This window comes from Pseudozyma flocculosa (assembly GCF_000417875.1).
Source record: "Pseudozyma flocculosa PF-1 unplaced genomic scaffold scaffold00022, whole genome shotgun sequence".
Lineage (NCBI taxonomy): Eukaryota > Fungi > Basidiomycota > Ustilaginomycetes > Ustilaginales > Ustilaginaceae > Pseudozyma > Pseudozyma flocculosa.
In genome coordinates this window covers 264,954-277,697 of record NW_006920890.1, presented here as the reverse complement: position 1 = coordinate 277,697, position 12,744 = coordinate 264,954, and the positions used below count along the sequence as shown (strand labels likewise).

The 12,744-nt window shown below is 65.5% G+C and overlaps 5 protein-coding genes across 5 annotated transcripts; 3 read left to right on the top strand and 2 right to left on the bottom strand.

Annotated features, from left to right (window-relative positions):
• Positions 1–920: 920 nt before the first annotated feature.
• On the top strand, positions 921–1,424 carry PFL1_05873 (uncharacterized protein; the record flags this gene model as incomplete). The annotated part of the gene is made up of 1 exon (XM_007883409.1): positions 921–1,424. The coding sequence occupies one exon, from the start codon at positions 921–923 to the stop codon at positions 1,422–1,424; it is 504 nt and encodes a 167-aa protein (XP_007881600.1).
• A 456-nt stretch (positions 1,425–1,880) lies between these two features.
• Positions 1,881–2,828, top strand: PFL1_05872 (uncharacterized protein; the record flags this gene model as incomplete). The annotated part of the gene is made up of 1 exon (XM_007883408.1): positions 1,881–2,828. One exon carries the CDS (start codon positions 1,881–1,883, stop codon positions 2,826–2,828), a length of 948 nt encoding a protein of 315 aa, XP_007881599.1.
• Positions 2,829–3,490: 662 nt separating this feature from the next.
• On the bottom strand, positions 3,491–5,827 carry PFL1_05871 (uncharacterized protein; the record flags this gene model as incomplete). Its single annotated transcript, XM_007883407.1, has 2 exons — positions 3,491–4,618; positions 4,712–5,827. The coding sequence occupies 2 exons, from the start codon at positions 5,825–5,827 to the stop codon at positions 3,491–3,493; spliced, it is 2,244 nt and encodes a 747-aa protein (XP_007881598.1).
• Positions 5,828–6,272: 445 nt separating this feature from the next.
• PFL1_05870 (uncharacterized protein) lies at positions 6,273–8,189 on the bottom strand (the record flags this gene model as incomplete). Its single annotated transcript, XM_007883406.1, has 5 exons — positions 6,273–6,392; positions 6,495–6,929; positions 7,048–7,331; positions 7,431–7,867; positions 7,969–8,189. 5 exons carry the CDS (start codon positions 8,187–8,189, stop codon positions 6,273–6,275), a joined length of 1,497 nt encoding a protein of 498 aa, XP_007881597.1.
• A 413-nt stretch (positions 8,190–8,602) lies between these two features.
• On the top strand, positions 8,603–12,703 carry PFL1_05869 (uncharacterized protein; the record flags this gene model as incomplete). The annotated part of the gene is made up of 1 exon (XM_007883405.1): positions 8,603–12,703. One exon carries the CDS (start codon positions 8,603–8,605, stop codon positions 12,701–12,703), a length of 4,101 nt encoding a protein of 1,366 aa, XP_007881596.1.
• Between the last annotated feature and the right edge of the window lie 41 nt (positions 12,704–12,744).

The window sequence follows — 12,744 nt, the reverse complement described above, 5'->3', positions numbered from 1 at the left end:
CGGATCGACGCGGCGCCGCCTGCTTGCCGCCTGCCAGGCTAGGCGCGCCCGCCGCTTTTGGCAGCCCCGCCCCCCGCCCCCCCCGCTGCCGCTCGGCCTGGCCTGCCTGACCGTGCACCCATTGACCGGCAGCCGGGCCTACCGTAGTTGGGAACTGGGCGCGCTCCCGTCCGCGTTCCGACCATCTCTGCACCACCTTGATTCCCTGCTCTCAACGTCCGGATACAGAAGCGTACCACCCAACACGACGACGGAGCGGCTGCCATCAGGTGTGGCCATGGCCAGGCTCACTGAGAGCTTGAGCCGGCAGACGGCAGCTACAATACACGCTCAACAGCAGGCAGGCTGCGTGGTGGCCACCCCAGCATTACGGCACGACGGCGGCCCGCGCGGGCCGTGACAGGCAGGCCACTCACCGACGCACATGCGGGCTTCACCCTTCTGCGTGCATGCCAGACCAGGCAGGCCAGACCAGGCCTCGTCTGGCGCGCACTATCAGGTGCGCAGCGCCGACGCTTTGCTGTCCTCGTCGCTCGCCCCCTCTCCACACCCTCACGCACCGACGCACGTTGCCAGACCTGCCTGCTTCCTCGAACGCCGCCGCCGCCGCCGTCGCCATCGCCTTGCTTGCCGTCGCATCGTCAGAGTTTGCCCGTGCTGCCGCCCGCCGATCTGACAGCAAGGCAAAGCGGCCAGCCCCGAACCACGCCCGGGCGTGCCGTAACGTCTCCATTCGCCGTCGAGACGCTGCACGCCCCACCAGCCTGTCACTCTGCCTGACAGAAGACACACCGCTGACCATCGTCGAGAGTAGTACAGTACTTATGTAGCCACCGGCCCGCCTGCGTGGCCTGGCAGCGCGCCAACATCTCGGTCCAGCTACCTTACGGTACTGGCCCTTGCTTCACCTTGCCGTGGGCATGCCGAGGCGTGCCACGCCATCGCATCGCATCTCTCAGCTCCGAATGGAGGGCTGCATCTCGCTAAGACCCTCGTCCCAACGTGCTCGCTTGGCCGGGGCTTCTAGAGACAGATCCGGCACCAACCCCGCTCGCCCTCGACTTCGCTCCACCCGCCCTCGTCCCCCCTCTCTTTCGACGACGACAGACGGGATCCTGGCAGTCCTTGCCCCGCACCGAGGCCAGAACAAGGTTGGCGGTGTGGGAGAAAAGCAGCAGGCTCGGTCGATCTCTTCCTTGGCTTGGACGATCAGCACCGGCAGCAGGGCAGCTCGGACAAGGCTTCGCCGTCGTCGCCGTCGCCGTCGCCGTCGCCGCATGGCTGCGATGGCCGCCAGGTCGACCGACCCTTGTCGACTCGAATGGGTCAGCTGGTGCGATAGGCAAGGACTATGGTGCCGGACCGGGTTTGGCTTGGCCGGAGAGCAAGCCACCAGGCTCAACCTCTCTGACGCCTTCGTCTAGGCCTGGCCCCGTATCCCCGGGTCGTGCTCGACAACGTAGAACGCATTCGGCGAGGCGCGCTGCGTATAAAGACGCTCCGTACCGCCCCTCTGGAATGCTGCCCGTATCCATCCAAGCTTCCCCTCCCTCTCCCCCTCCTCCCCTCTGCACGCCTCATACCTCTTCCTGTCCCCTCCTGCCGGGCCCTTTGTGTGTACGTGTCCGCCCGCCCGCCCGCTTCTCTAGCCCTCCCAGGAGAGGACGCATGATGCCTCGTCAAGCTCTGTGTCGGCTATCAACTGACACCGAGACCTTTGGTCTGATGCTGATCCTTGTCTCGCTTGCACCTGTCATTCACTGCTCCCATATCATTCCCTCGTCCCTCCTCATCCCTCGTCATCAGCAGCAACACCACCACCACCACCACCACCACCACCATCGACCCCTTTCGCTCCACCCCTCTCCCCCCAGATCACGATGAAGTGGGCTACCCTTACCCTCATGGCCACCCTGGCCTCGGTTGCCTCGGCCGGCCCGCTGGCTCCCCGCAGCGACCTGCCCCCGGCGGTCCTCAAGAGCTCCGACGCCGCCATCTTTAGCGAGCGCCGCGACAACACCGCCTCGCCCACGGCCCTCAGCAACTACAAGCAGTACCAGCTGCCCGCCCAGCTGGCGCAGGGCGCCTACTGCAACCTGCCCGTCGGCGGCAGCATCGCCGACCTCAAGATCCTCTGGACGGCGGGCGACGGCAACGACATCCCCTTTGTCTACGTCGGCTACTCGCCCTCCAAGGGCATCGTCGTCTCGCACCAGGGCACCAACACCAAGTCGTTTGCCAGCATCCTCAACGACGTCGACTTTTTCCTCGACCCGACCGACTCGCGCCTGAGCTTCCTGGGCAGCGACGTCAAGATCCACGGCGGCTTCCAGGACACCTGGAAGGCCACGGCCGACCAGGTGCTGGCCCAGGTCAAGGCGGCGCGCACAAAGTACCCCAACGCCGGCGTCTTTACGACGGGCCACTCGCTCGGCGCCGCCATCTCGCTCCTCGACGCCCTCTACCTCAAGAACAAGCTGCCGGGCGTCTCGGTCACCTCGGCCACGTTTGGACTGCCGCGCACGGGCAACCCAGAGTTCGCCAACGCCGTCGACGGCTACCTGCCCGGCTTTGTCCACATCAACAACGGCCGCGACCCCGTGCCGCGGCTGCCCGGCGGCGGTCTGGGATTCCAGCAGGTCAGCGGCGAGATCTGGATCAACCCGGCCAACGGCCTCAGCGCCGTCAGCTGCCCCGGGCAGGAGAACAGGAACTGCATCCTCAGCGTCAACCCGCTCACCTTTGAGGTCGACGACCACACCGGCACCTACTTCAAGGTCCGCATCGCCGGCCGTGGCGCCAACTGCCCGCCCGTCATCTCGGCCTAGACCAAAGCCTCGCCCATCGTGGTGAGATGACCTTGATGGTCATTCGCCCGCCCGCTCGCCCGCCCGCTCTCTGGAGGCAGAGAGAGGGAGCTAGAGACAGAGATAGAGATAGAGTCATCCAGGGGGGATGACGAAAAACGGACTGGAGCAGGGACACGCCTCGCTGCGGCACGCTACATGGCGTTCCGTGTCGTCGCGCGGCTGTCGGTCCCGCCCGGCCTCGCAATCACACACGCTCCTTTCTTCCTCCTCGACCCAACCCACCCCCACCCTGTCACCCTTTTCTCCGACATCGATACCCCACCCACCCTTCCCCCTCCTTGCCTCGCACGGATCCCCTTTATGTCATCCACAATCAAAGCATGTCTTCACTGTTGCCTTCCTTGCCTCTTCGTATACGACCTTTCACGCAAGGAATCCTAACCTCTCTGTTCACCTGGCCCACGTTCCGGTCACTTCGTCCTGATACGCGAGCACGTCATGACTTGACGTCGACCTTCTCAGAGGTCGAGAGTGGTGGAAGCGAAGCGGGGCGAGCAGCATGGCTGATGGTGGGATACGGGGATAGGCTACACGGGCAGGCAGCGTCGCAACTGGTCCGATGGCAAGGCCCAACTCGAGGGAGAGGCAGACGAGAGCGGGGCAAAGTAGAGGGCGGCGTCTCACCACCTCGGACGCTCATCGCCGTGTCGGTACCGGTCCTCCCGCGTCGGGACGGGTTCGCGCCGCTCGCGGTACCCATCGTCGTGCCCGGATCGCCCTCCTCCCCCACGACCGCCGCCGCTGCTGATGTAGGAGTAGTCGTCGCCGCCACCGCTGCGGTACGAGCGGTCGCGGTCGCCGCGGTACTTCGCGCCGTCGTCGTCGTCTCGTCCCCTCTCCCTCTCCCTCTCCCTCGTGCGCTCGTCGTTCCGCGAGGGCCAGTCCCGCCGCCTGTCCCTGTCTCCCTCCCTGTCTCTGTCCCTGTCCCTGCTCCTGTCCCTATCTCGGTGTCTGTCCCTGTCCCTGTCCCTGTCTCGTTCCCTATCCCGATCTCCGCCTCTGGTCCGCTCCCTCTCCCGCTCCCGCTCCCGATCCCTGCCCCAGTCCCTCTCTCTTCGGTCTCCGTTCCACTCAACCCTGTCCCTGTCGCCGCCCCTGTCGCCACCCCTGTCGCCGCCCCTGTCCCAGCCGCGGTCCCAGCCGCCCCGATACGAGCGGTCGTCTCTTGGCCCAGGACGGGAGCTGTCCCCCTGCCTTTCCCATCCTCGCCCTTCGTCCCTTTCACCGCGGCCAAACTCGCGCCGCGATGCCTGCCAACCGTCGTGCCTCGCGGGCCTGGCACCACCGTCTCTTCGATCCGGGAAGCCCTCCATGCGGCGGCCCGGTCCGCCATCGCCGCTATACCTGTCGCCCCTGGGTCGCCAATGTCCGTTGCTGGGCGCGGCGCCGCCCGCTGCCAACGAACGCGCCGCCGCAGGCACGGGCGGAGGAGGTCCAGGCGGCCTCTTCTTTGACTGTGTCTCGACCTTTGGCTCGTCCAGGGTGAATATGAAGCCGGGAGCAGCTCTGTCGCCGCTCGCTAACTCCGTTGCCTCGGCCGCGGCGCTGTCCTCCTCGGTCTCGGCGTTTGCGACGTAGAGGCACAGACGGCGCCGACCATCGTGCCATGCTGCCTCTTCTTGAGCGATCAGCGAGCGCACTAGTCCCGGCGGCAGATAGCGGACTGTCACCGGGCGGCTGGCGTCCTCGGGGAAAGGCTTCGAGTCGATTTCGTCGTGCGCCTCCTTCGCAGCGTCCAGCGTCTCGAACTGCGGATGTGAAAAGGGCAAGCAGTCCAGGTCAGTCGAGGAACTTCGACAAGGTACGCCGGTCAGGCCGCACATCTCAAGAGGGCCACTCACCGTGACATAGGCGTGCGTCTTGATGCCATCCAGCCAAAGACCGTCGTATCGGACGGCCTGCGCCGCTTCGAGATCATGCTCTGCGGCATCTGGTGTCGTGTCGGCGGGAGCATCAGACAGCTGCCCGAACTCCTCGAGGCGGGCGCGCACCTGCGCCACGACGAGCGGGCGGACGAGGTTGGCGATGTAGAGCGAACGAGTGGGCGGATGCCTTGCCGCTCCCTCAGCTGCCACCTCGTGTCGAGTTGTAGCATGTCTCGGCTCCAACTCGTGCTCTGCTCGCCCAGCCTCGCGGCTGGGCGCGATGGCGCTGATGCGGTCCGACAGACTCCCTTGGACATCGGTTTCCGGTTGCGTTTTGGCGGCCTTGGCCTCGGGCAGCGCTGCGTCGTCTTCGGCCTTGCGTTTGTTGTTGGTCTCCATCGGGACGGACTCTTCCATCGCAGCTCTGACCTCGTTCTCCTTGTCCTTGGGCAGGGTATCGGGCACCACCGCCTCTATTCCGGCGGCATGGGCGTCGTGGATGGCGCCGAGCATGGACTTGCCCTCCAGCTCGCCGTCGACGCCGAGGGCGACGTCCATCTTGTCACCTTCCCTCTTGAGCGCCTGCTTGTGCGCCTCCAGCAACTCCTTTTCGACGTTCGACGGCGAAGCTGCCTGCTGCGCCATCGACTCGGCGGCTTCCGACTTTTCGACGATGGATTCAGCCAGCGCCGTGTCCTTGACGGCCTGCGATGCGGATGGGTGTGGCTGTGGCGAAACCTGGCCGGGCAGGGCGGAGAGCGCCGGTTCGGCCTTTTCCTTGTCGCTGCTAGCCTCATCTGTCGTTTTGGCCTGCTGATCTGCGTCGTTGATCGCGGCGGCGTCTGCTCCTGCTGCCTCTGGTTCTGCGACTGGCGCCGTCGACCCTTGATCGGTCAGCGCCTTGGTGGGCGCCTCGGTAGGTGACTCGTCGTTGGCATCCTCTTGCTGCTCTTGCTGAACATGTTGGCTTTCGAGATGCTCGGTCAGCCTGGCGGCCAATTCGGCCTTGAGGCCGGCGGTGGAGAGGCCGCGGGAAGCGAGCTCGGCGCGGAGCTGTACGACCTTGAGCTTTGGCACATCGAGCGAGCTCATGGCGTGTCGAGCTTGTGGCCTCTGTGTCGCGCGGGTTGCGGTTGCGGCGGAGGGGAAGATGCGGGTGTGGGAAGGGTGGATGGAAGAAGGGAGACAAGTCGGGAGGAGGCGAAGAGGCTGCAGCAAGAAGGCCGAGCCAGGGCCAGCCAGCCAGCCGTGCCAAGGCATGTGGAGAAGCGCGCCTCGAGCGTGGGCCTGCCAGACGCGCCATCGACGCCTTCGGACCACGTCGTCCGGGGTCCTAGGCATCATCCGCCTCGAAACCTAGCCTGCAAGTCTCGCTGGTCATCGGGCGCTTCGCGCAGCACATCAAGCAAGACGCAGCGTGGTCAAAAGGGCTAGACCGGGTCTACAAGTACAGATGGCATGCACAGAGGCGCCTGCCAGGCGGGGTATCATCGCATTGGGCATCATCGAGCCAGCAGCGCAGCTCACACCATCGACGTCAAAAGGCGCTCAGCACCTCTTGCACCATCAACGGCACGTCGTTGGCCTCCTGCAGCGCACGCAGTCGAGACGCTGCCGCTTCGCTCAGCTCGACCTCCTCGTCCTTGTCGGTTCGGATCTGTTCAGCGGGCGGGGGCAAGGTCACACGTGGCACACGACAGGTCAGTCTGCACGCTCCATCCCTCGGCAACTGCCGTGTCGTCCGACGACCAACGCTCACCTCGACACCAGCCACTCGGCCTCCCACCTCCTCGAAGCGGAGCAAAATGGTCACTGTCCCCTCGGCTCCCGACGTCGACGTCTTGGACCGCCTCTTTGGACCCTTGGCACCCTTCGGCGCCTCCTCCGCTGCAGGGACGCGGTAGACGAGCTTGATCTGGTCCGCGTCGACGGCCTCAATCTGCTCGATGCCCAGCAGCGACCGCAGCAGGGCCAGGGTGGCGGTGTGGGTGGCGCACAGCTGTTCGGTCTCGAGATCCCGCCCGCCATCGCGGCCCATGCCCAGCTTGGCCTCGGCGGCATACTTTTCCGCCGTCGAGCGCTCGGCATTGAGACGGTCGAGCGACTTGAGCGACGTCACGAGCTGCTTTTTGGTCGTCTCGATCGACTGCTGCGCCTTGGTCGTCTGCTCCTCGAGCGTCGTCATTTCCTGGATCTGCGGACGGTGCGCCGTAGATCGAAAGCGACATGCAAAGCAAGAGGGAAGCGGGGTGAGTACGATGTTCCCCGTTCTCAAAGCGTCGGGACGGGGCGAACGCCCGCAAGCAACTCACCTGGGCATCGCACACCTCCTCTGCCTCTGCGGTCGTCAAGGGACCCTCTCGACCGGCAATGGCGGCGATGTTACCCTTGCCGTGGCTCTGGGCGCGAATTTTGGCCAGCTCGAGCTCCATGTCGCCGATCTCCTTGATGAGCCGCTCGGCTTCCTTGGACTCCTGTTCGACCTGCTGCCACGGCTGCACCAGCTGCTCGGCGGCCGCATCCACCTCGGCCCTGAGTGAGCGCACCAGCGACTTTGCCTCGACCAGCTGCGACTTGAGGCTCTTTGCCACTCGTTCTGGTGAGGCGACAAAAGGAGGAGAGTGCAATGATCGGATTCAGCTTTGGTCTGGCCCATGTCTCCGGCTCAGACTGGCTGGGAGGCGGGTATGCGCACCTCTTTCTGCGACGTCGGCGGCCGAGTAGACGGTGGCCTCGGTCCCCGTCTCGATGTCGTCCTGTACGTCTGCGAGGAAGCGCATCTTGGTCTCCTGCTCGAGGTAGATGAACTTGAGCTTGCGGAAGTAGTCGAGCATCATGGACTCTTCTTCGACGACGCCCTCGGGCCAGTCTTTGTAGGTGGCCCAGTCGATGTCGAGGTCGCCTTCGCCCATAATCTGGGAGAGGCTGCTGCGCCGCCGCTTGGACGGGCTCTCGAGGTCGTCTGGGCCGCCGTTGGCGCCAAAGAGGGAGCGCTTGCGATCCGACTTTGAGAGGAGCTGGTCGCGGATCGTGTGCAGCGAGAGGTGCTCTGGCGCAATCTCGAAGGCAGTCAGCGGCTCCCTTTGAGGAGACCGGGACGAGGAGATGGCCGGGCCCAGAGATGCGAGGATTCTGCAAACGGAAGGCCGAAGAGCGGGTCAGCAAAGATGGGAAGAGGCACCTGAGCGACGTGCTGGCCACCTTCGGTGGTTGGTCTGGGACAGAGGACTCACGTCTTCGTCTCGGCAATGATGGACTTGAGGTCATCCTCGTGCTGACCGTTGTCGTCTGCGGTGGCGGAAATGGTCTGGAGCGGGGCTTGAAGCGCTTCCTTTTGGTCGTCGTGGTCGTCGTCTGGCTGCGGCGGCTGTTGTGAGGCAGCACGGGGCTGCGAGCTCCTTCTCCTCGTCGATGCGCGCGTCCTTGTCTTATTCGGAGATGCTGCAGGTGGCATGGCCGGATGTGATAGCGGTGGCGATGGTGATGACGAGGGCGATGACGAGGGCGATGGGCTGTCGATGCGGTGTGATGGTGATGGTGGCGAGCGAGGATGGACCGAAGTGTTGGTCTGGGTCGCCCACATGGGCCCGCCAACAGTCGACCGCCGCCGCGTCGGGCCACGTTCACGTGACCGCGCATGGCGTTCAGGGTCCTTTGGGCGGTTGAGCCCACCCACTTGCCTCGCCCGCTTTGCTTGCCGGCCTCGATCCTTCCTGCCTTCATCTCGCTCATCCCGACCCCATCTCATCGACATCCTACCACAACGCCACGCTGCTTGTGAGATACCTGCGGACCATGCCTCGCAATCGCAGGCCGTAGCCGTTCGCACCTCCCTCCAGCCCGACCGCTTCATTCTCCTCGACCAGCATGGCCGTCGGCGCCGCCCCCCAGCATCAGGCAGCCCCTGCGGCAGACAGTGTCACCAAGCCAATCTCAATCGTGGTCCGGCTGCGGCCTTTTCTCTCCCACGATGTGCAGGACGATACCATCACCTTCCCACAGCACCAACAGCAGCAGCATCCAGCCGATCGGGCGCCGTCCGCAGAGGTCGATGCCCGCTCTGTCCTGGTCAAGAACCTGCGCGACCCATCGGTCCAATCCAAATACGACTTCGCCGCCGTACATCCGGCAGAAGACTCGCAGCAGCGAGTGTTCGACTCATCCGTCTCACCCCTCCTCCCCGACATCCTCGCCGGCAGGAACCTCACCCTCTTTGCCTATGGCGTGACCGGCAGCGGAAAGACCTGGACCATGGTCGGCCAGAGCGCGGGCGTCGACGGCGGCAGGAAGGCCAAATCGCGCTCAAAGTACTCGGACGGCGCAGAAGTGGCCGGTGAAGACGAGGGGGTCACGCCCCGCCTGGTGCGCTGGCTCATGAGCCAGAAGCAAGAGAGGGACATGATCCGCCTAGGGAAGAAGAAAAAGGCTCGCAGCAAAAAGGGCCAGGAGGAGGACGGGCGCAAGGCAACTGAACACATCAACGTCGAGCTCGAGTGCTACGAGATCTACAACGAGATGGTCTTCGACCTCCTCGTAAAGGACCGCCCGCCTAGCGGCCTGCCCGTGCGCGAAAACGGCGAGCGCAAGGTCTTTGTCGCCGGGCTCTCGTGCCAGCCCGTCAACAGCTACGCCGACTTCCTCTCCCTCTTTCAGCTGGCCAACTCGCATCGCTCCATCGGCAGCACCAACCTCAACGCCGCATCGAGCCGCAGCCACATGGTCATCTCCCTTCTGGTCCAGGTCCGCACCATCGCCGACCCGGCAGACGACTGTGGCACTACTTCGTCGACCACCGTCATCAGCCGCGTCAACCTCGTCGACCTGGCGGGCAGCGAGAACAACAAGCTGACCGGCAACAGCAAGGAGCGCCTCACCGAGTCGAGCGCCATCAACAAGAGCCTCTTTGTCCTCGGCCAGGTGGTCCAGGCGCTCAACACGGGCGCCTCCCGCATCCCTTACCGCGACTCAAAGATGACGATGATCATGCGCGACGCCCTCGGCGGCGGCGGCGGGAGCAGCGGTAGCGGCACTTCTCGTGCTCACGGCGTCCTCATCGCCAACCTCGCGCCCGGTGCCAAGTTCTACAACGATACTGTTGCCACGCTCAACTTTGCCAGCCGTACAAAGACTGTCGAGAACCGGGTCGGCGTCAACAGCCAGAGCAGCAGCGGCAACAGCAGCAGCAGCAGCGGCCATAGCTTGTCGGCTCCTCCAGCATCGAGGCTCACGGCCAGCCAGCCTGCCCCCGCCCGGCCGCTCAAACCGCTCGCCAGCGCCGCTCTCGCGAGATCCGCCTCGCAGCCCAAGCCGACGCTCGGCAAGAGCAACGGCGCGCGAGCACCGCTGACCACGAAGAATGCCAACATCATCTCCCAGCGGCCACTGCAAACGCTGACCACGGACGCCAAACCGCTCAAGCGTCCCCTCCCGCCAGCCACAGCCGCAATGAAAGCGGCACATGCTTCAGCCGAGCCGAAGAAGGCGCGAATGGACAGCGCTACCCCCGCATCGACCTCGTCCAATCTCAAGACGCCAGACTACACGGCGCTCGAAGCCCGTCTCGAGATGCTCGAGCGGCGGCTGGCTGAGCAGAGCGCATCGACGGCCCCAGAGTCGCTCAGCACATCAGCTGCGCTGCCCGATCTCCTCTCGCCAGCGACGAGGAACAAGACAGCCAGGGCCGCCGTCCTGCTGGCGCGGATGGCCGAGGAAAAGGGTGGGGTTGATGCTCTGCGAGAGGCGCTCAAGCATTACGAGCAGGCGCTCCTCTACGCTCCAAGCAACGAGAGGCTGGCCGGCAGGGTGAAGGAGTGCAAGGAGGCCCTCTCGCTCGGCATCGACCTCAAGAAGCTGAGGGCGAAGCGGAAGCGCGAGGACAAGCAGGGCCTGGGCACCGCAGGGGCGAAGGCCAAGTTGCCGAGGCACCTGGACATCGAGATGCGGATGCTCAACGCCATCGAAGGCGAGGCACCCTTGACCTTGCCTCTGCCTCCAGCAAACCAGCAGGCCCGGCAAGGCGAGTCAGGTTGTGTGGAGCAGGCGATTGCGGCCAGCGCGGCAGCAACTACCACGGCGGACGCCTCGTCCTCTCGCCGCGCAAAGACTACGGCGAAAGCTCCAAGAGCCGGCGCCGCCTCAGCCACTGCCAAGCCGGCAGCACGACGAGTCAAGCGCAGCTCGCTGGACGACGAGCCGGACGCCGGCGACCACTCGTCTTCCTCTTCATCAGAAGACAGCGACGTCTTCGTGATGGACGAGGACGACGTCGGCGACGAAAGCGAGTATCTCGTCACCGTCAAGCCCTCTGCACGACCAGCGCCGGCTCGCAAGGCAGCGACGAGAGCGACCAAGAAGGTCAAGGCCGAGCCGGATGTCGCAGCAGAGCAAGCGCCGGAGCGGGAGCTTTCGCCGATCCGGGGTGACACGCCCGGCGTTGCAGAAGCGGACGTGAACGAGGCAGAGGACGAAGGCGACGCGGTTGACTCGACGTTCGCACGGGCTGTCGCACACTTCAGCTACGACGGCCCGGCCGCCTCCAAGGCTACTCCACCCGTCATCCACGCCGCCCCGCCAAAAGCCCGAAGGAAACGCAAGTCGGCCAGCGTCGACGGGGCGGATCCCACCTCGACAAGCACGCTGCCGGCTGAACCCAAAGCCAAGCGAACACGCAAGGCGGCTGACGGGGCCACCCGCACCACGCCGGCCAAGAAGACGCGACGAACCAAGACTCCCGACTCCGCCGAGCCGCTGGCGCTGGCGCTTCCGCTTGCCGCACTGGCCGACCCCCTTGCCACGGAAGCGACAACGGTGGCGCCAACGATCGAGGACGCTACGCCTGTTGACCTTTCGCACATACCCATCACGAGCATCCGACCGCTGGTGCGGTGCACGCTGTGCGCGCGACCCTTCCCGTACTCCCGCAGCGGACCGGGCAAGCTGGCGCACCTGGTCAAGTGCGCCACGACGCTCGGCCTGTCGGCATCGACGGTGTCGTCGACCGTCGAGACCGAGATGCGGCGTCTCTCGCTCGTCGCGGCCGAGGAGCAGCGCAGGGAGGAGGAGAACAAGACGCTGTTCGAGGTGACGCTCAAGGATCGCGTCGTCGTCCGAAGGGAGGCTGCGAAGCGAGCCTCGTTGCACGACGACGACGACGGCGACCGGGAGGGGGCCGGGGGCAAGAAGGGCAAGAAGAGGACTGCGGCGCAGGCCAAGGCCGTCAAGAGGGGCGGGGCGGTGCTGGGTCTCGAGGGGGCGGGATGCGAGATCCAGAGTCCGAACAGGGAGACGCGGAGCGAGGCGAGGAGAAAGGCCGAGGCTTTGCTGGGTCTGCCTCGCCTCGCCTCGTCGAGTGGCGGACAGAAGAGGTACGAGGACGAGTTTGACCTCGACCCCGCTTCACCCTCGACGAAGGACGCCTTGGCGGGAGGAGGAGGAGGTGGTGGGGAGGGAGAGGGAGACGCGGAGGCGGACGAGAAGAAGTTCCTCGAGAAGCTCCTCTCGCAGCGGTTCGGCGGGAGCGGCGGCTCCCGTAGCGGGGGCAGCACCACCTTTGCCTCGCCCTCTGCCTCTGCGGCGGCGAAGCAGAGCCAAGGTCGGGACGATGGCGGCCTGGCGCAGCACCATCTCGACGAGACCAGCCCATACGGCACGGCGGCGATGGTGCCGGGCGACGGGGTCGACGACGTCGAGAGCGACGCCGCATCGTCTCTGCCGTTGCAGACGCAGCCGTTTGCGCCGTCGCGCCTGGCCATGCGCTTCTCGCGCTCGTCCACCATCGTCATCTCGTCACACTCGCACTCGCACTCGCACTCGTCCTCGTCGTCGTCAGCGGCGGCGGCGTCGACGTCGTCTTGCCGCACCGAGGAGCCGGGAAAGGCGTCGATGAGGAAGGGTCTGTTTATGGATCGCGGAGAGTCGGCTCGCGGCTTACTCGAAACTATTCGCCGTGGCGGCGGTGGCGGTGGGTAGCGAGGAGACCTATCGCATCGTCAGGCCGTACCCTTTTCATC